General features: G+C 34.9%; 1 protein-coding gene across 1 annotated transcript in view; it reads left to right on the forward strand.

Moving 5' to 3' along the window:
* SNX2 (sorting nexin 2) overlaps nucleotides 1–25,573 on the forward strand; it is a 61,855-nt gene that overhangs the window by 7,174 nt on the left and 29,108 nt on the right. Inside the window, exons 2-6 of the mRNA XM_059916949.1 lie at nucleotides 15,926–16,043; nucleotides 20,781–20,944; nucleotides 22,313–22,379; nucleotides 22,713–22,756; nucleotides 24,237–24,378. Of these exons, the coding sequence (XP_059772932.1) occupies nucleotides 15,926–16,043; nucleotides 20,781–20,944; nucleotides 22,313–22,379; nucleotides 22,713–22,756; nucleotides 24,237–24,378 (535 nt within the window). The remainder of the gene's footprint in view (nucleotides 1–15,925; nucleotides 16,044–20,780; nucleotides 20,945–22,312; nucleotides 22,380–22,712; nucleotides 22,757–24,236; nucleotides 24,379–25,573) is intronic.

Genomic DNA, 25,573 nt, shown 5'->3' on the forward strand with positions numbered 1-25,573 from the left:
AAGTATCTAATATTTATTGATGTTGTTGCATGTATCAGTAATTCATTCCTTTTTGTTGCTGAATTTAGTATTCCATTGTATTGTGTATCACAGTTGTTTGTTGTTGAAAAATGTTTATGTTGTTTACAGTTTTGGGCATTAATGACTAGAGACGACATAAACATCTATGTACAGATTTTTGTATGAACAGTTTTCATCTCCTTTGGGAAAATACTTAGAAGTAGGATTGCTGGTTGTGTGGTAAATACATGTTTAACTTTCTAAGAGACTGCCAAACTTTTTGCCAGAAAGGTTCAAGGGAGATAAAGCATAGGGAGATGAAGTTAATTACTTTTAGTCTTGCAAGTTAATGGCTCTAGTAATAATATAACTCAAGTTATAATAATAACTAGTAATATAACTCAAGACCATGTCCATTAGGACAGTGTTCTCCAAGTCTGAGAATTGATAATATATGGTTTCATTAAAATGAAAGCATGATGTTTCAAAACAAAAGTATGTTATGGTATTTCCTCCCATCATAGAAGTTATTTTAATATTGAAGTTTTAGGGACTTCCCTGGGGGCACAGTGGTTAAGAATCCGCCTACCAATGCAGGGGACACAGATTCGAGCCCTGGTCTGGGAAGATCCCACATGCCGTGGAGCAACTAAGCCCACATGCCACAACTACTGAGCCTGCACTCTAGAGCCTGCAAGACACAGCTACTGAGCTGGCATGCCACAACTGCTGAAGCCGCACGCCTAGAGCCCGTGCTCTGCAACAAGAGAAGCCACCGCAATGGGAAGCCCGTGCACTGCAACGAAGGGTAGCCCCCGCTCACCACAACTAGAGAAAGCCTGCCTGCAACAACAAAGACCCAATGCAGCCAAAAATAAAATAAATAAATAAATTTCTTTAAAAATATATATATTGAAACTTTATTCCTATTCAAAGAGTCACACTTTGTATGTATTATTGAGTGTTTGAATCCTGAAGGCTAGTCCGAAGGAAACTTCAGTGCATCTGGATTTGCCTGTTTTAGTCTCTGGTCAGGTTTTCATTCATTTTATCTCTGAAATCTAAAAAAATTATAAAAGATTCTAAGAAAGAAAGAGAAAGAAGAAAAAGATAACTGCCAGACTGTTTTCTTCAATGATTGAGAATTCAGTTTTTCCACATCCTTGTCAGCACTTGTTAGTGTCAGTTTTATTTCAGGCAGTGGCACGCTTGGGGCTGGCTTATACTGGCTTGAAAGAACTGATCTTTAAATTATCAGGAATTTTGTAAACTGGTTAGTAAACAGCCATTGTTAAAAATTAAATTATATAAACATAAATAAATTATATTAAAAAAACAAAGGTAATAAATATATAAAACTTGCTGCTTCCTAATTCCTCTACTATGTTTTACTAGTTTCTATATATGTCTGTTGTATCCGTATGGTGGAAAGTAACATATCTTCCTAGCTCCACATTCAGTCGGGAGAAATCAGCCACAGAGGGTATGTTTATGCCACAGAAATCAGCAAAAGCTAAAATTCAGGGTCTTCTCTCCCAAAGACCTGATTGCTAAACATATACCAGCATACCAGTGATTTTTAGCCATTCTGCAAGGTATGTAGTGTTATCTAATTGTGGTTTTAATACACATTCCTTAATGGTTAATGATGGTGCATATCTTTTCACATACGTGTTCACTATCTGAAAATTGTCTCCTTTGGTGAAGTGTTCTTTCGTATCTTTTAGCCATTTTAAAATGGGTTTCCTTATTGAGTTTTGAGAATTCTTCATGTATTCTGAATACACATCCTTTGCCAGATGTGTGTTTTGAAGATATTTTTTCCCAATCTGTGGCTTGTTTTATCCTTTTGTAATTGATAGTACTTCATATGTTACATATGAAATCCTTGGCTAACATTAACGCAAGGTCACAAAGGTTTTGCTTATGTTTTTTCTATAAGTTTTATAGTTTTAGCTTTTATATTTGGACTTCAGATTGATTTTGAGTTTTCTTGTGAGTTGAGATTCATTTTTTTGAATATAAATATCTTGTTCAACCACCATTTATTGAAAGAATCATTTTACGGTTTGTTTTATGGCTCAGAATATGGTCTTCTGTGGTAAATATTATGTGTGCACTTGAAAAGAATGTATTTAGTCTGATATTGGGTGGAATGTTCTATAAATATTAAGTTAGTTGATAGTATTTTTCAGTACATGCAACAAACATCAGTGAATTTCAGATGTTTTATATTAAGTTAGAGAAGCTAGACTTTAAAAGTTTCTTCATTGGGTTGTCTTTGCATCTTTGTCAAAAATCAGTAGAGCATATATGTGTGGGTCTACTTCTGGACTCTGTTTTATTGATCTTTTGACTATCTTTTTGCCCATTCTATGTGGTCTTGATTACCTTGATTAACTGAGTCTTGAAATCAGGTAGTGTGAATCCAGTGACTTTGTTCTTTTCAAAATAGTTTTGGCTATTCTAGTTCTTTTGCCTGTCCATATAATTTTAGAATCTATTTATTGATTTCTACCAAAAATTCCTGCTGAGATTTTTAATTGAGATTGTAATGAATCCATTGATTAGTTTGGGGGAGAATTAACTTATTAACAATACTGAGCCTTTAAGCCATAGGTATACTATTTCTCTCCTTTTTTTTTTTTTCTTTTAGGTCTGTCTTGATCTTTTTCATCAGTGTTCATAGTTATCAGCATACAGATCTAGTACATATTTTATTAGTTTATACCTATTTTATGGTTTTTTGGTGCCTTTATATCCTTTACATTTGCTCATTGGTGGCATATTTACCCTGTTTTCTGCAACTGTTGCTAAACATTCTAGTTCTAGTAGGTTTTTTGTAGAACCTTTGGGATTTTCTATGTAAACAATCATGTTGTCTCTGATTAGAGTTTTATTTCTTTCCAATCTGTATGTCTTTCTTTTTCTTGTTTTAATGCACTAGCTGGAACCAATATTGTAATACTGAATAGAAATGGTGAGAGTGGGTATCTTTTCTCCTTTCGTGCTAATAGGAGGAAAATATTCATTTTTTTTCTCCCTTAAATATGATTTTTTTGGGTAGATGACCTTTATTGGGTTAAAGAAGTTTCCTTCTATTTCTGGTTTTCTGACTTTTGGATCTCTGAATGATGTTGATGTTGGCAAATGATTTTTCTGCATCTAATAAGATGTTCATATAATTCTCTTTAGTTTATTGATAAACTGGATTATATTGATTGATTTTCAAATGTTGAAACCTTGAATTCCTGGCATAAACCCCACACAGTCATAATGTATTTATCCTTTTTATATATTGCTGCATCCAGTTTGCCAGTGTTTTGCTGCTATTGTGTCTGTGTTTGTGACAGATATTTGTGTGTCGTTTTCTTTTACTCGTACTGTCTGATTTTGGTATCAGAAATGCTTACCTCATTAAATGAGTTGGAGAGTGTTTCCCCCTCTTCTATATTCTTGAAGAGGTTGTGTGGAATTAGTCATATGTCTGCCTTAGGGGTTGACAGAACTTGCTAGTAAAATCATCTGAACATGTTGTTTTGTTTGCTGGACGATTTTTAACTTCAAATTCAGTGTATCTGATAGATACAGAAGTATTTCTTCTTGTTGAACTTTGGTGGTATGTGACTTTCAAGGAATTTGTCCGTTCAGTGTAAGCTGTGAAATTCATGGGCATAGGTTTTTCATAATACTCCATTATCCTATTACCGTATCTGTGTAGTCTGGGTAATGCCCTTCCTTTTTCATTGCTTATATTGGTAATTTATGTCATCTCTTTGTTTATTTATTCATTCATTTTAATCTTGCTAAAGGTTTGTCATCTTATTGGAATCTTTCCAAAAAATCAGTTTTTGGTTTCTTGGTTTCTTTTTTATTTTTTGTTTTGTTTTTTAATTTCATTAATTTCCTTCTGCTTGCTGTCTGTTTAGTTTACTCTTCTGTTTTGTCAAGCTTTGATCATTGGTTTAAGACTTTTTTTTTTGAGTGCTAGTATTTAGCTATGTATTTCTCTGTAAGCACTGCTTTAGCTGCATCCCACAAATTTTGATACTGTGCTTTTGTTTTTATTCAATTTAAACTATTTTCTAGTTTCCCTTGTGACTTCCTGTTTGACTTATAGGTTATTTAGAAGTGTGCTAATTTCCAAAATTTGAGGATTTTCCAGATAGTTTTCTGTTACTGATACAGGTTTGTTTTATTAGTGTCAGAGAATGTTTTATGGTTCCAGTTCTTTTAAATTTGTTAAGGTTTGTCTGATGGCCCAGAATGTGATCTGTTATGGTGAACAGTCTGTGTACACTTGAAAAACATGTATATAGTCTAATGTTATTGTTGAAGTGTTCTCTAAATGTTAAGTCAAGTTGATTGATATACTTTTCCAGGTCTTCTCTATCTTCCCTTATTATCTATTTATTGTATCAATTACTGTAATTTAGTATTATTATAATTTCTTGGCAAATTGATCCTTTTATCACATGATACCCCTCTTTATTGCTGATAATACTCCTTATTCTTAAGTTTATTTTATCTGATGTTAATGTAACACTCCAGCTCTTCTTTGGTAGCATGACATGTTTTTTCCATTCTTTTACTTTTAACTTACCTATGTCTTTAAAGTAGGGTTTTGTAGGCAGCATATTGTTGTGCATTGTTATTTTTGTACACAGTATGGCCACTTCTGTCTTTTAATTGGTGTGTTTAGAATATTTACATTTAATGTGATTATTGGTGTGATTGCATTAGATCTAGCATTTTATTTGATTACTGTTTTTCACTTCTGTTTTTCCCTCTGAAAACAGAGGGAAATATATACCTAAACATTTACAGTCCAATTAGAGATAATATTGTACTTTGACAAACAAAATTCAGAGCCTTACAACCATATAGGTCCATTTATCTTTTTTCTTTCACGTTATATTTCTCATGTGTATTACATCTCCATTCATTGAAAACTTTACCATTGTTGTAATTTTTGCTTTCATAGTTATACACATTTTAAATAACTTAAGAAAAGAAAAATGGTCAATTTTATATCCCCAGTTACCATTTCTTTGGTTCTTCTTTTATTTCTTTTTTTTTTTAAACATTTTTATTTATGTATTTATTTGGTTGCATAGGGTCTCAGTTGTGTCATGCGGGCTCTTCGTTGTGGCACGCAGGCTTCTCTCTAGATGCAATGTGTGAGCTCCAGAGCGTGTGGGCTTAGTAATTGCAGCATGTGGGCTCTGTAGTTGTGGTACGCAGGCTCCAGAGCACAGGCTCAGTAGTTGTGGCACGCTGGCTCTCTAGTTGTGGTGCACGGGCTCCAGAGCCTGGGCTCAGTAGTTGCAGCACATGGGCTCTCTAGTTGTGGCACGTGGGCACAAGGGCTCTCTAGTTGTGGTGTGCGGGGTCTAGAGTGCATGGGTTTAGTTGCCCCACAGCATGTGGGATCTTAGTTCCCTGACCAGGGATCGAACCTGTGTCCCTTGCATTGAAAGGTGCATTCTTAACCACGGGACCACCAGGGAAGTCCCAGATAGCAGCCATTTTTAATAATGAGGCTGCATCTAGTTTTCTCTGAAGTTGTCCTGTTTGGAGTTTTCATTTTTTTGGATCTGTAAATTAATGTCTTGCACCAAATTTGGAGAGTTTTTAGCCATCATTTCTTGAAATATTGTTTTGCGTTGCTCTTTTTCTAGGACTTCAGTAACATGAATGTTAGACCTTTTTATACTGTTTCACAGATCCTTGGGGTTCTATTCATTTTCTTTATTTCTTTTTTCCTCTCTATTACTCAGATTGGAGATTTCCTAATGATTTATCTTCAAGGTCACTAATTTTTTCTTTCAAGAACTGTAAAGGGTAAACTTTACTCTCCTGGTAAGCTAACAGATTAACTTGTTTTATGGTTGCTGGAAGTTGACACGATAAAGGACTTTCTTACTGAAAGCATAGCAAGTATTGGGTTAGCCAAAAAGTGCCTTCGGTTTTTAAGTAAAAATAAAAGACATGCTTTTCATTTTCACCAAAAACTTTATTGAGCAACGTATTCACCCTTTTGTTCCACTACCTTCTGCCATTTTTCAGGCAACTTCATAATTCCATCTTCCCAAAACTTTTTGTCTTTTTGAGCAAAGAACTGTTCTAGGTGCTTTTTACAGTCTTCCAGGGAATTGAAATTTTTCCATTAAGAGAATTTTGTAAAGACCAAAATAAATGGAAATCCGAAGGTGCAATGTCTGGTGAATACAATGGATGAATCAGAACTTCCCAGCCGAGCTATAACAGTTTTTGCCTGGTCATCAAAGGAACATGCAGTCTTACATTATCCTGATGGAAGATTATGCGCTTTCTGTTGACTAATTCTGGATGCTTTTCATCGAGTGCTGCTTTCTGTTGGTCTAAATGGGAGCAGTACTTGTTGGAATTAATCATTTGGTTTTCCGGAGGGAGCTCATAATAGAGGACTCCCTTTCAATTCCACCATATACACAACATCACCTTCTTTGAATGACGACCAGCCTTTGGTGTGGTTGGTGGTGGTTCATTTCACTTGACCCACAATCTGTTCCGTTCCCCATTATTGTACAGTATCCAGTTTTCATCGCCTGTCACAATTTGTTTTAAAAATGGAATGTTTTCATTACGTTTAAGTAGAGAATCGCATGCAGAAATACGGTCAAGAAGGTTTTTTCTGCTTAACTTATGTGGAACCCAAACATCAAAGTGATGAGCATAACCAAGCTGGTGCAAATGATTTTCACCACTTGATTTGGATATTTTGAGTATGTCGGCTATCTCCCGTGTGGTGTAACGTTGATTGTTCTCAGATAATGTCTCGATTTGATCGCTGTCAACTTCAACTGGTCTACCCCACCGTGGAGCATCGTCCAGTGAGAAATCTCCAGCATGAAACTTCGCAAACCACTTTTGACATATTTGATCAGTCACAGAACCTTCTCCATACACTGCACCAATCTTTTTTTGCGTTTCAGTTGCGTTTTTACTTTTCTTGAAATAATAAAGCAAAATATGCTGAAAACGTTATTTTTTCTTCCATCTTCAGTATTAAAATGGCTACACAAAAATTCACCAATTTTGATGTCTTTTTTTCAAATGCACGCTGATATGACAGGTGTTACATACTATCTAACAAAATTGTTTTGAATGAAGTTAAAGACAACTAAGTGCTATGACAGCCATCTTGTGGAAAAAAACGAACGAACCTTTTGGCCAACCCAATAGCATGAATATGTTTGTGACCATTTCCCTTGCCCCTCTCTTGCCAGGATGATAAATGGAGGGGCCCAGGCCAGTGTTGCACCAGCCTTTGGTTTGTGTCACAGCTGAGGAACCTGAGCTTAGGGAACCCAAATCATTTATAATAGGCAATGTCTGCTTGATCTTTGCTCCAGAGGATGCTTATACTGGACAGTAAACAGACCTGGTCTTTTGAGGGGAAAGAGATGCTGATGTCTTTCTTCCAAGGCTGTTTCCCAGAAACATAGGCTTCTCTCAGAGTTTTAGCTGTCTGCACTGTCACATAGTGGACTGGAGCTCAGCTTGGGCTACCCTTGTAGCAAAGCAATGAAAGAAGGGAGAGAAAATACTAATGAAGATTTCTGTCTCCTGCTCTTCAGGCTACTGGGCCCCCTTTTCCTGGTTCAGCTGGCTAGAAAGTAGATTTTCTTTTGGGGTTTTAGATGCTTTGTCATGCAGCTAAGCAATTAGGTGTGGCCTCAGGGCAGGGACAGGAGAGGAAAGGTTTGTGAAGCAAGGGGGAGAAAAAAGAATTTTCCACCTATTTTCTCCAGGTTGTAGGGGCCCTGGTGTTATAGCTAGATAGACAAAGTTGTTTTGTTTTGTGTGGTGTGTTGTTGTTGTTGTTTTGAGTCTCTTCACACACTCCTAGTGTAGTTCTGCAGTTGGGGCCATCCTCAGGAAAAGGTGGGAGAGAGAAGAAAAAGAAAAATCATAAAATTCATCCCCATAAGGATCATTTTTCACATTTTTGGCTCCCTCCCCAACCTGCCTATTTTTTACTTTTAGATCATTGTTTCTGTATTCTATCCAGAGCTTTTAGTGTTAATCAGTGGGAGAAAGAGGCTTAGGTGGGCTTCTTTAGTCTTTGTTGCAATCCAAAGCACTAGTTGTTTTGGTTTGTTTTTGTTTTGGTTTGGTTTTTTTTGAAGAGATATTAGCAACCTTGAAACTTTTAATAATAATCTCTAGCAAACTACTAAATGATGATATAGAAGAAGAAAAGAATATATATTTATTAAAAACACTGATGTCTCCTCATTGCCTGTCTCGGACAACTATAATTCTGATCACCCAGAAGCTGTCACTGTACCCTTCCACCATCACTTCCTTGTTTGATGGACCACTCTCTCCTTACTCCTTTCCATCCAGTGGAGAACAGCTCTTCCTGCACTCACTAGGAAACTAGTGAAAGAGGAAACTCACTAGGAAAGAGACATGGAGAGGCAGGGGCAGAGATAAGTGAGTCCTGAGAGCCTTTAGTGAGTGACTGCTCCATGACTGCTCTGTGAGCAGTGGAGCAGGGCACTCCATGCTGCTGATGGATGGGCACCAGTAGAAAGTGCATGCCTCATAGTCTCCCCACAGTGGGGTGACTGCTGCCACCACAGCCATTACTGGCGTTGCTCACCCGTCCACACCATTCCCATCTTGTTCTCCACTCTCAGGCACTGAACTATGATATAAAAGAGTCCTTTTTGTTACATAAACATGCCAGTTTTTCATTCTCTGACTTTGATGTCAGAGAACAATGAATACCCAAGATATTAGAGTAGTATAAACATTCAGTTATGATAAGAATACGTTATAGGTTGTTAATAGTCTACATGTATTATAACTATGGACTGTATTACAATTTTTACTTTGAGTACACATATCTATTTTAGAGAATTGAAGAGGGAAAACGTAGTTTCTTTTTGTTCAGATATTTAGCATTTCTGTTGCTTTTTCTTCATTCATTGTTTCCTCTTGTATCATTTTTCTTAAGCGTAAAGAATTTCCTTTAGTGTTTTTTTTTAGACCTGGTTTATTGATGATGAATTATCTTATTTGTACTTCATCTGAAAACTATTTTACCTTTATTCCTGAAGGGTATTTTTGCTGTTTATAGATTTGTGGGTAGACAGTTCTTTCTTCCATCACTTTGAAAGTATTCTTAGACTGTTTTCTTAGTCTTTGTGATTTCTGATGAGAAATCTACGGTCATTTTAATTGGTGTCCCCCTGTAAAAATGGGTTTTTTCTCTCACTACTTTCATTTGTTTCTCTAATACTTTTATTTTTAGCTGTGTGATGATGTGTGTAAACATAGTTTTCTCTGGTTTTATCCTCTTTCAGGTTTGCTCCTATAAATTTATGTCCTTCAACTTCAGGAATTTTCAACCATTTCTTCTGTAAATATTTCTGCAAAAATTTTTCATCTGTCCAGGAACTTCAGTGATATGAGTGTTAGACTTTTTGATATTATCGTACAGACTCCTGAGGCCTTGTTCATTTTTTTTTAATATTTTACTTTTTTATTTATTTGGCTGCGTCGGGTCTTAGTTGCAGCATGCGGGATCTTTTGTTGTGGCGCACAGGCTCAGTAGTTGCGGCACAAGGGCTCTCTAGTTGTGGCATGTGGGCTTAGTTGCCCTGCAGCATGTGGGTCTTAGTTCCCCAACCAGGGATCGAACCCGTGTCCCCTGCATTGGAAGGCGGATTCTTAACCACTGGACCACCAGGGAAGTCCCCCTTGTTCATTTTATTCAACTTTTGTTTCACTATTATTCAGATTGGATACTTTATGTGGATTTATTTTCAAGTTCAATGACACTTTTTTCTGTCATCTTCATTCTTTTATTGAACCCATTCTGTGAACTTTTTACTTTAGATAATTTTTTTCAGTTGTGAAATTTTCCTTTTTTTTTTCCTTTTCTTTTTTTTTTGGTAGTTTCTGTTTCTTTGCTGTGAACATCTTTCTTTTCATTCACTTCATAAGTATTTACCTTTATCTCATGGAGCATGGTTAGAAAAGCTTTTAAAAGTTTGTTTGATTAATACTTCCAACATCTGAGCTGTTTTGGGGTTGGGATCTGTTGATTGTCTTTTCTCTTGAGATTTGGTCACAGGTTCATTACACAGGCATTAAATTATAACAGTGAGTTGAGACTGACTATTTTTAAAGTTGCGTTTAATTTTTACAAATTTTGTTGCTTTGTTTTTTCAAAGTTATTATCAAGCAAGGTTAAGAAATGCAAAAAGAAATCGAATTAGGTGATTTTAGATTTAGAAATTGTGAAATAGTAAAATGTGTAGGTAAAAAAAAAAGACTATTATAGCAATTCTGATGTATTTATTTATCTATTTATTCTCATTAAATAGACAAAAAATGGTACTCAAGGAAATTTATGTAACCATAGACAAGTTAGTGTGCAGGCAGAACTAGAATCCAGAGTTCTGATCCCCAGGAAATTTTGGTATTCAAAAATAAAATCTTTGTTCAAAATGAAGTTGAGGGTACAGGTATATTATATGTAGGTCCTTAATGCCTGTATCTTATTAAAAACAAGTACAGTTCTCCCTCAGTATCCACAGGGGATTGGTTCCAGGACATCCCACAGATACCAAAATCCCTTTTATGGAAGTCTCTTATATAAAATGCCATAGTATTTGCATATAATCTATATACATCCTCTCCCATATACTTTAAATCATCTCTAGATTATTTATAATACCTATGTCAATGTAAATGCTTGTAAATAGTTGTAAGTACAAGGTAAATGCTGTGTAAGTGGTTGCTGGTGTGTGGCAAATTCCAGTTTTGCTTTTTGGAACTTTCTGGAATTTACTTTTTTAATATTTTCAATCTTCAGTTGGTTGAATCTGTTGGAACCCCCAGAAACAGGGCCGACTGCTGAAAACATTTATTTTTAATGAGTAGTGTCAGGAAACTGGATCACATGTGTAACTATTTCTCTTTTATAATGGCATATTAAAAGCATCTTTCTGTGTCAGTAAATGCCACTCTGCTACTACATTGTTTGAAAACTAGACCACTTTTTAGAGCAGTTTTAAGTTCACAGCAAAATTGAATGGAAGGTATAGAGATTTCCCATATAATGCCCTTACACATGCATTTTCCTTCATTATCAGCATCCTCCACCATAGTGGTACATTTGCTTCAATTGGTGAAACCACTTTGACACATCATAATCACCCAAGATCCATAGTTTACATTAAGGTTCACTCTTAGTATTGTACATTCTCTGGGTTTGGACGAATGTATAATGACGTGTTCACTGTTATAATATCATACAGAGTAGTTTCACTGTCCTAAAAATCGTCTCTGCTCTGCCTATTCATCCCTTCCTTCCCCCAACCCACTGATCTTTTTACTATCTCCATAGTTTTGCCTTTTCCACAGTGTCTTATAGTTGTAATTATACAATATGTAGCTTTTTCAGACTGGCTTCTTTCACTTAGTAATATTTAAGTTTCTTCTGTATTTTTTCATGGTTAGAAAGCTCATTTCCTTTTAGTTTGAATAATATTCCATTGTCTGGATGTACTGTAGTTTATTTACCCATTCACCTACTGAAGAACATCTTCATTGCTTCCAAGTTTTTGCAATTATGAATAAAGCTGCTGTAAACATTATGTGCATGTTTTTGTATGGGCATAAGTTTTCAGCTCCTCTGGATGAATACTAAAGATCACGGTTGCTGGAACGTATGATAAGAGTATGCTCATCTTATAAATGTACTGCCAAATTGTCTTCTGTAGTGGCTGTACCACTTTGCATTCCCACCAGCAATGAATGAGAGTTCCTGTTGCTCCACATCCTCATCAGCATTTGGTGTTGTCAGTGTTCCAAATTTTGACCACTTTAATAGGTATATAGAATGTACCACTATGAGGTATAGTGGTGTCTCATTGTTGTTGTAATTTGCATTTATCTGATGATATATGATGTGGGGCATGTTTTCATATGCTTATTTGCCATGCTTTTATCTTTGGTGAAGTATCTTGAAGGTTTTTGTCCTATTTTTAAACTGAGTTGTGCATTTTCTAATTGTTGAATTTTAAGAGTTCTTTGTACATTTTGGATAACAGTGCTTTATCAGCTGTGTGTTTTGCAGATATTTTCTCCCAGTCTACAGCTTGTTTTTCCATTTTCTTGACACTGTCTTTTGCAGAGCAGAAGTTTTCATTTTAATTTTAGTGGAGTCTGTCTTATCAAATCTTTCTTTCATGGATTGTGCCTCTGTTGTATCTAAAAACTCATTATGAAACCCAAGGTCATCTGAATTTTCTCCTATGTTATCTTCTAGAAACTTTATACATTTGTGCTTTACGTTTAGGTCTGTGATCCATTTTGAGTTGATTTTTGTGAAGGGTGTAAGGTCTGTGTCTAGATTCTTTTTTTTTACATGTAGATTTCCAGTTGTTCCAGCACTATTTGTTGAAGACACTAATTTTTCTCCATGGTATTGCCTTTGCTCATTTGTCAAAAAATCAATTGGCCATATTATGTGGATCTATGTCTGGGCTCTCTATTCTGTCCCATTAATCTATTCTTTCACCACTACCACACTGTGTTGATTATTGTAGCCTATGGTAAGTCTTGAAGTCAGGTAGCTTCAGTCCTCCCATTTTGTTCTTCTCCTTCAGTAATGTCTCTTCTGGGTTTTTTGCTTCTCCGTGTAAACTTTAGCATCATTTTATCGATAGTCACAAAATAACTTGCCGGGATTTTGATTGGTATTGCATTGAATCTGTGGATCAAGTCAGGAAGAACTGACATCTTGACAATATTGAATCTTCCTATTCATGAATATAGAATATCTCTTCATTTATTTAGTTCTTTAATTTTTGTTCATTAGAGGTTTTTAGTTTTCCTCATATGGATATATTGATACATATTTTGTTAGATTTATTCCTAAAGTATTTAGTTGTTTTGGGTGCTGATGTAAATGGTTTTTTTTTTTTTTATTTCAAATTCTGTTTGTTTGTTGCTGGTATATAGAAGTGATTAACTTTTGTATGTTAACCTGTATCCTACAGCTTTGCTGTAATTGCTTATTAGTTCTGGGAGCCTTTTTTGTCAGTTCTTCTGGATTTTCTACTTAGAGGATCATGTCATCTGTGAACACAGAGTTTTATTTCTTCCCAATCTATACACCTTTTATTTCCTTTTTTTGTCTTTCTGCATTAGCTTGGACTTGCAATATGATGTTGAAAAGCAGTAGTGACAGGGGAAATCCTTGCCTTGTTCCTGATCTTAGTGAGATAGCTCTGAGTTTCTCATTAAGTGTGATGTTAGCTCTAGGTTTTTTGTAGCTATTTCTCAAATTGAGGAGGTTCCCCTGTATTCCTAGTTTACTGAGAGCTTTTATCATGAATGGGTGTTGGAGCCACTCTGCTATTTTTAATGTAGCTGTGCTTTAGGGTATTTCAAACCTTTCAGTATTATAGACAATCTGGTTGACAAACTTGTGGCCAATTCTTACACATATTTGTAATTATTTTCTTAGAATTCAGTTAACAGATAGTCATTGAGTGTTTGTGGCCAGGAACCTGATAAAAAGTAATAAGCAAAATAAGACATTCTTCTTTCCTTATAGAATTTGTAGTCTATAAACAGATAATAATTATAATATAGTGTGGTAAGAGAAATTATGGCAAAAGAAATAGATATGCTGGGAAGCATATATATCACTCACCTAACCAGACTCAGCTACAGATGAGATTGAGGTTGTCAGGAACATCTTCTAGAAGAAGCTTATAATAAAAGCTTATTTGTTTCCAAATTTCTTCAAGAAAAAATGCTAAGGTAAATAGAGGCCTGCCTTTGTGAGAGTTTGGTCTATAAGCATGAGCTCCTGAAAGAAAAGAAAACCGCTTTTTAAAATTTTCCCATAAGGAATTTAAACTGTTTTTGAAAGCTCTTAAGAAATGTCCTCATGCTGTAGAGGATAGTTTACTCAAAAAGCTGATCAGAAAATCTTATGAATTAGGAGTGGCCTTAAAAGATTATTCCTCCTTAGGGGCTTCCCTGGCGGCGCAATGGATTAGACTCCACACTCCCAGTGCAGGGGGCCCAGATTTGATCCCTGGTCAGGGAACTAGATCCCACAGGCATGCTGCAACTAAGAGTTCACATGCCACAGCTAAGACCTGGTGCAACCAAATAAATAAGTAAATATTAAAAAAAAGAAGAAGAAGAAGAAGAAACATGTCTCAGTGTTCCCTGGACAGTGTTTAAAAAAAGAAAAATTATTCATCCTACAAAAAATTTACTAATCATAAAACAAAGTTGATAATTTACTCTTACTAAAATTAAGAACTTCTATTCATCAATACCTACCATTAAGTGGAAAGGCATTAAGTACGGACTGGGAGAAAAATATTTGTGATACATATCTCACAAAGAACTTGTATCTAGAATATGTAAAGAATTACAAATCAATAGGAACAATAGAAAAAAATCGGGAAAATACTTGAAGAGACCCTTCGCAAAAGAAGATATCCAAATGTCCGTTAATCATATGAAAAATTGCTCAGCCTCATTATTCATCTGGGAAATGCAAATTCAAACCACAAAAGATACACTCTACACCCTCCATAATAGCTAAAACGAAAAAGATGGAATATAGTAAAGTGTTGACAAGGGTATGGAGCAACTGAAATTTTCATATATTACTGGTGGGAATATAAATTAAATAACCACTTTAGAAGAATGTTTAGTGATATCTTCTAAAGCAGTACATTCACCTACCCTGTGATCCAGGTATTCCACTCCTAGGTACGTACCAAACAGACATTTGTTCACTGTTTGCTAAAAGATATATGTACTAGAAAGTTTATACAGTACTATTGGTAGTGGTATAAAACTGATAATGAAATTTGAAAACCCAAATGCCCATCAACAGTAGAATGGATCAATTGTGATGTATTTACAGTGAAATATTTAAAGAAATGAAAATGAGTGTCCTATTATTACGTACAATAATATAGAAGAATCTCGTATACATAACGTTAAGATCAAAAACCAAATACCCAAGAATATATTTTGTATGATTCCAGTTCCATGAAGAGCGAAAACAGGAAAAACAAATCCATGTTGGTAGAAGCCTGGGTGGAGAGAGGGTAAAGAATGGGAGGGATCATGAGTGGAGCTTCTAGAGTTGACGATAATGTTCTATTTCTTGATCTGGGTGCTGATTACACAGGGATGTTGGGTTTGGTAAATATCTAGCTGTGCACTTTTGATGTATACAACTTCCTTTTTGTTATTTTTTTAAAAAATAGTATTGGTTTTAACTATTACTATAAGAAAACTGTGATAAAACTGAAAGCTTTACAATCTTCATTCCATTTTGCTGACCTTTGTACTTTAAAAAGTACAAAAGTAGTCCCTTAGCTTAGTTGAAATGTAAATATTTGGGGGAGGGCATATTTTTAGTTTGAAACTATAGAAATTTTAGAATATTTGTAGTCTTAATTCAACTACTGTTAAAGCTTCCTCTTACAGTAAAGTAGTAGTTTGAACTTCTTACTGTTGCAACATGCTTTCAAGATCTGATATTTATTATTATGTCATAATATTGTATACTATGTAAATCGTTAAAATTTGTTTTTGTTAATTATAACTCAACATGGCAAATTAGTATATCTAACTGGGTGACTAGAAAAGATTTTATTTTTAAATCTTTAGTGACTTCTTGTTAAGAAAGGAGAAAGTGAGTAAAAGTATGTTTTTGATTCATTCTTACCCTCAAAGGAGGAACTATAAATAGCTGTTTGTCTTCTTCTTTTCTTATATTCAAGAGAATATTCAAGAGAATATTCTATTTCTGTAGTGTATAGAGATATAACAGACAAACATGGCAATCCACTGTCAATTATTGTTTTTTTAACAGTCAAGTCCATCATCTCCAGATCCAGCTAGTCTTATTACAGAAGATATTAGTACAAACTCCAATGGTCCAAAACCTGCAGAAGTTGTGCTGGATGATGACAGAGAAGACCTTTTTGCAGGTAATTATAAATACCTTTATTTTTTAAAAAAATAATTGTCAATTATAGCATATATCCTGTTAGAAAATATTCTCTAAAGCAAAACTGACATTTTGTGTAAAGTATTAGTGGTAGCTCTTCTTGTTACCAACTTAGGAGGATAGGAAATCTCAGTTAATTTGCTTTGTGAAAAATAAAGACTGCTGAAAGAAGCACGAATGTGATCCTTTCTGGTTTTAAGCATGTGAAAATAAATCACACTAATAATTTGATTGTTTTGATCAGTACTTGGACTCAAACTAATGGTTGTGGCATTCATACATTGAGAAATAGCAAGTGATTATATTTTCTTATTACTTACAAGTTGTCACAAAGCAAAATTAAACTCTGGATTTAAAAATCACTTAATTTAGGGACTTCCCTGGTGGCGCAGTGGTTAAGAATCCGCCTGCCAATGCAGGGGACATGGGTTCGATCCCTGGTCCGGGAGGATCCCACATGTTGTGGAGCATCTAAGCCCGTGCACCACAACTACTGAGCCTGCGCTCTAGAGCCTGCAAGCCACAACTACTGAAGCCTGCATGCCTAGAGCCCATGCTCTCCAACAAGAGAAGCCACCGCAGTGAGAAGCCCATGCACCACAAGAGAGAGTAGCCCCCGCTCTCCACAACTAGAGAAAGCCTGCACGCAGCAATGAAGACCCAATGCAGCCAAAAATAAATAAAATAAATTTTTTTTTAAATAAAAAAATAATTTAAAACAATCACTTAATTTATAGTCTGTATATATTTGAAATCTGTTTTAATAAAATGCTTCATTATTTACCACATGTTCCATTTTGATTGAATTTTAGGTGAGTAAATTGATGCTTCAGGAATTTATTTTTGATATGGGGGCAGGATTTGGTGTAGTCCATTCTACCTTTTAAAATATTGGACTCTTCAAAACAGTTATCTGTTTTAAGATTAAAATTTAGGTACAAATTAATGTTTGGATATTAAAAAGAAAAATCTTCCTTAGAATTAGTGACACAAATAATTAAAATAGTAAATCTTTGTGTGTTTAAGAGCTTAATTTACCTAAACTGGCTTTCATGAGTTAAAACTTAATAATACATCCTTAGCTTTTATAGTGGTTGAATATTCAAACCATCCTGTATTTTTTTTACAAATTTTTTTTTTTTTTTGGCTGCGTTGGGTCTTCGTTGCCGCGCGAGGGCTTTCTCTAGTTGTGGCGAGTGGGGGCTACTCCTTGTTGTGGTGCTGTGGCTTCTCTTCTTGTGGAGCATGGGCTCTAGGCTCACGGGCTTCAGTAGTTGCGGCACACGGGCCCTAGAGTGCGCGGGCTTCAGTAGTTGCAGTGCACAGGCTCAGTAGTTGTGGTGCGCGGGCTTAGTCGCTCCACGGCATGTGGGATCTTCCCGGACCAGGGATCGAACCCGTGTCCCCTGCATTGGCAGGCAGATTTTTAAACACTGTGCCACCAGGGAAGTCCTGGCAGGCAGATTCTTAAGCACTGCGCCACCAGGGAAGTCCCCTACAAATATGTTTAAAGATACAGTCCTCCATCACAGAGGTCTATATAATTTCCTGCTTGTTATATGAAAAGTTTTCACTGCAGATGAATTCATGTATTTTATGAATTCATGTCAGAAAGTTAAAAATGTGATACCAAATATCAATCATTTTCTTACCCCCCACCTTTTTTTGTAGCTACCTTACAACTTAGAGTATAATGACAGTTAACCAAAGTTGTAATATTCCTTTTTCTTTCCTTTCATGGACTTTTTTCCAGGCAGTCCTTAAAAGTTTTTTCATGGCATTTATATTTCAATCTGAAAGGTGACACAAGTTCTTTCTCTGCTGAGTAGGTGCTAATCTAAAATTGTGCCTATTCCTCTAATAGTAGAGGGTCATACATAGAACACTTGTATTATCCATTTTATTAAAGGATCTTTCACCTTTAAGTCTCAGAATTCTGTTAATGAGTGTGCTGAAACTCTAAAAACAGAACTGTGTGTGTGTGTTTGTGTAAGGAAAGAGGGTTTTCTTGTTTACAGTGTGCCCAGCTAATCAAACAGTTTGCCACATGAGGATTATACAGTGATATTTGCCCACTAAGCTTGATTAGAAAAATCTTTTTTTGGGTTTTAGTCTACCTAGTGCAGCCTATACTAAATATAATGATACAAATATGGTCAATGTCAGTGTTTGTTTTGTTTGTCTTTGTTTTTAAGGAGCGACATGGACTAAGCAGTAAAAATAGTTGTTTATTTTGTTACCTCCAGACACTTTGTTATGCTTTTTTATCTTAAACTCAGCTGCATTTCATAATGACATCATTAGGTGTTCTAAGACATGTATCAGAGGAGAAACTATAGATATTGCTCTAGTGATTTAGCCATTTGGTTTTAAAACCATAAGAAGATTAGATTGTAATTGGTATGTATGCTCATGTATTTTGGGTAGCATTTCAAATACTATTATGTCAGAAGTGGTATTAGAAAAAGTTCAAGCGTGATTTTTGTTACTGATATTAGCTTACTTACAGAGTGGTCACCAAATATGGGTGACTACAGAGCCCCTTTCCACCATTACTTACATCCTGCACTAAGCTACACTGAACATACTAGGAAACTGTCCTAGAAGAATAAGGGAGGGTGAGCAAATTGCCAATATTGAAATTGTCCTAGACTTTTAGAACTTGTTTCTGCCAGGGTATTTAGCTTATTTCACTTACGCTTTTCAGCAAATGATACCAATTCTAAGTTTAATGAGTATTCCTTTGTTTAAAAAATTCTCTGGTGTCTATGGTATGAGTGAAATATTACTTAGCTGACACTGACATAATCAATTTATACTTATCTGCAAAGTATCTCTTCCAAGGAAATGCTAATCTTTGTACTTACATATGGGGCATTTTATGGAATCTTTAGGTCTGGTTTTAATTAATTTTTGTTAATTTGTAGTATGTTAGATCACTTTTACTAAAATAATTTTTTGGGGGAAGAATTTAAAGCAAATTGTACATTGGTATGCTGAACCTAAATCTCTATCCATTTTATTTTCTTTTTTAAAAAATTTTTACTTATTTTTTTATTGAGGTATAGTTGATGTACAATATTGTATAAGTTTCAGGTTATGACATAGTGATTCACAATTTTTAAAGTTTATACTCCATTTATAGTTATAAAATATTGGCTGTATTCCTTGTGCTGTGCAGTATACCCTTGTAGCTTTTTTATTTTATGCATAGTAGTTTGTACCTCCTAATCCAAGAGGTAAGATACCACTTCAGGTAAATAACATGTTACTAGTGATATACTTTTTGAGATATTAAAATGACTCACTGACTATCATTACTACCTTCCGAAACCTCAAGGAATGTAGGAAACTCAGGTTAGAAACGGCTGATCTGATCCTGTTTCCTTTATAGTCCTGCCTGCCTTTTCCTGGTAGCATTCTATAAGCCAACAGATTATCATTTTGGCCACTGATCGTAATTTTCACTTTTCTGGCTTTGCTTTTAGCTTATGCTATTATGGTTGACTCCTGAACAGTATGAGTTTGAACTGCTTGGGTCCACTAATACGAATTTTTTAAAATTAGCAGATACTACAGTACAACTTGTTCTGAGGTTGATTGCATCCAAAGATGTGGAACCTCAAATACAGAGGAGCCACATATATGGAGGGCCCAACTATAAGTTATACTCAGATTTTTGACTGTGTGGAGGGTCGGTGGCCCTAACCCCCACGTTGTTCAAGGGTCAACTGTATTTCATTTTCGTGGAATGCTTCCCTCATTTTTTTCTCTAAACTCATTCAGATCTTCTCAATTCAGTTTCGTAAAATATTCCTCATTTTCCCCAGCCTAAATGATTCTGTCCCACTTCAACTCAAATGATAGCGTTTATTCTTTAGTTCGTACAGCAATTAAATGTCTTGTAATTTTCTTTTTATTGTTCTCTTGGCTGTTATTTTTCTTTTATTATTATTTAACATTCCACATGCTTATGTCTTGTTTTCCCAACTAGATTATAAACTCCCTGAGGGCAGGTATGATATTTTACATTTCTTTATGGTTCTCCATTGCATTTAGCACAATGTTACATAGCTTGTAGACATTCAGTTTATTGATTTGATTTGTTTTTAAATATATTTAATTTTAGATTTTTCAAATGAACGAACACTTTAAATGAAAACCTAAGCACCTATTTGTTTTGCGTCCTATTTGTGTATTCAGCTAATATCCAGTAATCTTTAGCGGTTAATTGCTTTAGATTACTAACACTGTGGACTTTCCATAACAAATTTTCAATCCCAGTTGGGATAGTTCTGGGCAGTTTTCTGCCATGAAATCTGTGTTCATATGTATAAAAGAATAGTAATGTTGGCCTGAATACAAGATTTTGGAAGGTAAGTTATCACAAGTATTAGATATATTACAGATCCAAACACAAATGAATATGGAATTATCCACATCATTGCTTTCCTACTGGCTTTATCCCTACCACTAGTATAGATAATTATGCTGACTTACTGGAATTCTTCCTAAAATCAACAAAGTCACTGTTGGTTTTAAAGTTTTGATAAACAATTAAGGAAGGATTCATAAATTATTTATAACAATTATTTTAAAATAATATTTTGATATTGTGAATCATATAAAAATATTTTTCATAATTTATTGACTGCTCTGTAGACTGTTGGGAGTTTGTTACCAGTGTCCTCAACTAACTTGTTTAATTTTTATCTAGAAGCTACAGAAGAAGTTTCTCTGGACAGTCCAGAAAGGGAACCTATACTCTCCTCAGAACCTTCTCCTGCAGTCACACCTGTGACCCCCACGACACTCATTGCTCCCAGAATTGAATCAAAGAGTATGTCTGCTCCTGTGATCTTTGACAGATCCAGGGAGGAGGTATGGAAAAATGTTCATATTCTAAGTTAATATGTAAATAATACATTTTTTGTCCCCCACCCAACATTTCTTTACTGTTAGTCATTTGTAATCAAAGCCTTTTAGAAATGTTTGGAAAAGAACACTGAACTAGAAAGGTCAGGTGATTTGGCTTCTGATTTTATCCCACCCCTTTTTCATCCAGTAACTTGGGCACATCACTTTCCTTCTCAAGTCAAGCAGTTTGTCATTTGTGATCTCATGATGGTAATGTGTGCCTCTCAGTGTTCCTTCCTCTCTTGGTCAAATAAGGTAATGTCTGAAAGTGCCTTGAAAACTTAATCACAGTAAAGTGGTGTCTTGAGTAATTTTATTTGATAAAAGTATGTAATAAATGTTAATGGTTATGTCGGTAGAGTAAGAGATGTGTTGTGAGTGGAGAGGAAGCATGAGGACCTTCTAAGGTGTAATGATGGTGTTTTTTCTTAATCTACATTCTGGTTAGGAAGATGTGTTTACTTTGTAAAAATTATTGAGCTATTTACCTAGGATTTATATACTTTGTGTGTGTTACAGTTCAAATAAGGCTTACTTTAAGAAAATCTGTACAGGAGGGCAACTTTGAAAAATATTATCATTAGAAAAACAGCCTTTTTTTTGGTAACCTTAGACTATTAATATTGCTTTTAAAATTTGCAAGATTTAAGTTTCTGTGTTTTCTTCTTGAAAGTAAAAAAACTTTCCCTCAGAACTGCTATTAATAAGGATTGCTTATTTATAATGGATAAAAAGTGCTTCTCTGTAGTTCTGTAGGTTTATCATTTTTCCTACTTCTTTTTTCAGTGAGCTTTATAGTGCTTTCATTGGCTTCAAGAAGAACATGTGTTTACTAGGTAATTGGTGAAATCATGATGCTCAAGTTGCTTATAATTCCTGCAAGTATGTAGGATTCTACTGGCAAAATTAATGGCTACCTCCTGGTTTTTAAAGAGGAGAGATACAACTTTGAAAAATACTAATATTAAAAAAAATCAAGGAATTAATTATTTTCATAATCTGAATCTGAAGATTGAGTATATAGAACAAAACATTCCACAATATTCCTACAGAAGACTACAACGTTTTCTCTACATCTGAGGAGTTGGAGGAAAACAAGATTTTCTGTTCCTTCTCCCAGTGATCCTTTTCCTGTTGTCTTTGTGTGTGTGTATTTTTTACATAGTCAGGAAATGTGAAAGCTTTTATTGTTTTTCATAAATGGAGTGCTGAGTGACTTTTCAAATTGATGTGACAGTGACCCTAATAAAAGATAGATGGTAAAAATTATAGTTATTAGTATTATGACAATAATATAAACTGGAATCTTTAATAACAAAAAAAATTTTCTAGATTGAAGAAGAAGCAAATGGAGATGTTTTTGATATAGAAATTGGTGTATCAGATCCAGAGAAAGTTGGTAAGTTAATATTTATTATATTTTGTACTTGCTCCTTTTTGATAATTAGCTTGGTTGTTAATGTGCTATTTTTAACTAAATGCATTGTTACAATATTAAAATGGTGCTTTTATTTTTAAACTTGTGGCAGCTTGTTTTGTTTTTTTCCCAGCTTTATTGAGGTATAATTGACAAATAAAAATTGTGTGTATTTAGGATGTACAATGTGATGATTTAATATATGTTATAAAATGATTACCACAATCAAGTTAATGTATTACCTCACATAGTTACCTTATGTGTGTGTGCATGTGGTTAAGCTTATGATTTTTAATAGTTTGACTTTTCTTGTAGGTGATGGCATGAATGCTTACATGGCTTATAGAGTAACAACAAAGGTAAGCCTTTTGCTCCTTTAAAAAAATATTGAGCCCTCACCATGTGTAGTATGAGGATACTACAGTGATTAAGGTGTAAGTGATCACTGTCTTTACAAAGGTTATCATCCAGTAAAAGTTGCATATAAATAGCTACAATGAGTTCTGAGTGGTTTGGTAGGTAAAGTATTCTGGGAGAGTATGCCGGAAGGGATCTAATCTAGGCAAAGGTAGGAGAAGTGATTTGGGTGGGAGAGGGGCAACGGGATTTGCTTATGTAAAAGCCAGAAATCAAGAAAGCATTGTTCTTTCTAGGATCTGCAGGAAGTGGTGCCAGATTAAATTGTTTGGCAGTAAGCCTTCCTATATTATGAACAGCCACATTAGGAATTTGGCCTTCATCCTTAGTATATATAATGGAGAGCCATTGAAGAGGTTCAAACAAGAATGTGGTACAATTGATTTTTGTTCTAGAAAGCTCTCTCTGACTCAGTATGGATTGGGAGGATCAAAGTAAAGGTCTGGACTTCGAGTTAAGAGGCGGTTGCAATCCTTAAAGGGATTGTAGGCCTTCAAATCTTAGAGAGGATCTGAAACAGTCCTAGCTGTGAGAAGTGATTCTTAATACTAAGGAACTAGTTCTAGGGATGAGTGAAATAAATGGCTTCTTGTGATGTATAGGAGGTAGAATCAGTAGGGCTTGGATGTAAGGAGTGAGGAAGGGGGGATGCCTAAGCGTGTGTGTTTTTTTTTTAAATCTTTTTTGGAGCATAATTGCTTTACAATGTTGTGTTAGTTTCTGTTGTACAACAAAGTGAATCAGCTGTTAAGTATACATATATCCCCATATTCCCTCCCTCTTGAGCCTCCCTCCCATGCCTGAGTTTTTGTCTAGAGGAACTTTGTGATTGTTGGAGTGATCCTGGAGAAGAGACAACACAAGGGGAGGAACACAGTATGGAGTCAGATTTGTTAATTCATTGAACAGATACTTATTTATTAAATACCTTGGGGTCAGGCTCTTTTCCAAGGACTACAGTATAGTAGTAAACAACACAAAGAAATGCCCTTCACTCATGGAACTTATGTTCGAGCAGGGAAAAATATGGTGAAATTGAGGTGGCAGTGAGATTTAAGTGGAGGTTTCCCTTGGGCTATGTATTAATAGACTGAAGCTCAGAGGAGATCTGGGCCAGAGGTAAAGATTTAACAATCATTAGCATAAATACAGGTAGAGTCAATGAGATGAGTTAAGGGTAGAATAAAGCAAACATTTTCTGTCCTCTTAAGTTTCTGTAAAAAAAAAAAAAAAAATCTATGATTTGGATTTTTTTCAGTTGTTAGAAATCTTTACATCACATTAGTTAGCTACTCTGCATTTTTTTCAGAGTAGATCAGTGTGTGTGATATGTATATATGCATGTTCACAATTATGTACTACATTAACTTCTAAAAAATTGTTTAGTATTCAAAATTTGAAATACCTCTTCTTTACTTGTAGACTTCTCTTTCCATGTTCAGTAAGAGTGAATTTTCAGTTAAAAGAAGATTTAGTGACTTTCTCGGTTTGCATAGCAAGTTAGCAAGCAAGTATTTACATGTCGGTTATATTGTGCCACCAGCTCCAGAAAAGAGTATAGTAGGTAAGTATGAATTTTTTAAAATTTATTGTTGTTACTCTTACTAGTTCAGTTTTAACTGTATAGATGTGTATATTCCATGATCATTCACTGTCATGACATCTCAATATCTAGAGGTACTGAATTTAAGTATTCTGTTTATGATAGTCGTTCATCAACTGAAGAGTGTATAGCTAAGTTTTATTTTCTAACACTTGAGGATTTGATTTGTATAATGTAATGATGTTAAATATTTGACAAGGTGAAAGCAACTAAAAACCCTTTTAGGGTCATCAGAGTACCTTATTACTGAGTAACACTTAGAGAATATTCAGTATTATTAGTATATTAACATTTTTCTAAGGGTTTGGAGGTGTTTTGTGCTTAGCTATACATTGTACAAAAAGATTTGATCTAGCCTTGCTCACACAGGAGCTATTTAAACTCATCTTAGTTTATTACGTACTTCAATTTAACATTTAAAAACATTTCTACTTTTACAGGTAATAAAGGCTTATTTAGTTAAGAATATGCAGAATATTACAAAAGAGGAGGAGAACCTCCATTGTCCCATCATTAAAAAACATCTGTCATGTCTTAAAATTTTGTAGTATTTTTTCCAATCTTTTCAGTCATAAGTTTTTATTTATTTCTATTTTTTTATATACATGATTATTATTCTGAAAAATATTCAAAATGAATTTTACTTATCTTTAAGTTATTTTTACTTTTTTAAACATTTGATTTGAAAAGCAGTTTTATCCATATCTTTTATGATTTTTGAAACCTGATATATTTATTTATTTATATTTTTTTTTAAACATCTTTATTGAAGTATAATTGCCTTACAATGGTGTGTTAGCTTCTGCTTTATAACAAAGTGAATCAGTTATACACATACAGTATGTTCCCATATCTCTTCCCTCTTGCATCTCCCTCCCTCCCACCCTCCCCATCCCACCCCTCTAGGTGGTCACAAAGCACCGAGCTGATCTCCCTGTGCTATGTGGTTGCTTCCCACTAGCTATCTATTTTACATTTGGTAGTGTATATATGTCCATGACACTCTCTTACCCTGTCACATCTCACCCCACCCCCTCCCCATATCCTCAAGTCCATTCTCTAGTAGGTCTGTGTCTTTATTCCCGTCTTGCCACTCGGTTCTTCATGGCTTTTTTTTTTTTTTTTTTTTCCTTAGATTCCGTATATATGTGTTAGT

This window comes from Balaenoptera ricei, chromosome 3 (genome assembly GCF_028023285.1).
Source record: "Balaenoptera ricei isolate mBalRic1 chromosome 3, mBalRic1.hap2, whole genome shotgun sequence".
Taxonomy (NCBI): domain Eukaryota; kingdom Metazoa; phylum Chordata; class Mammalia; order Artiodactyla; family Balaenopteridae; genus Balaenoptera; species Balaenoptera ricei.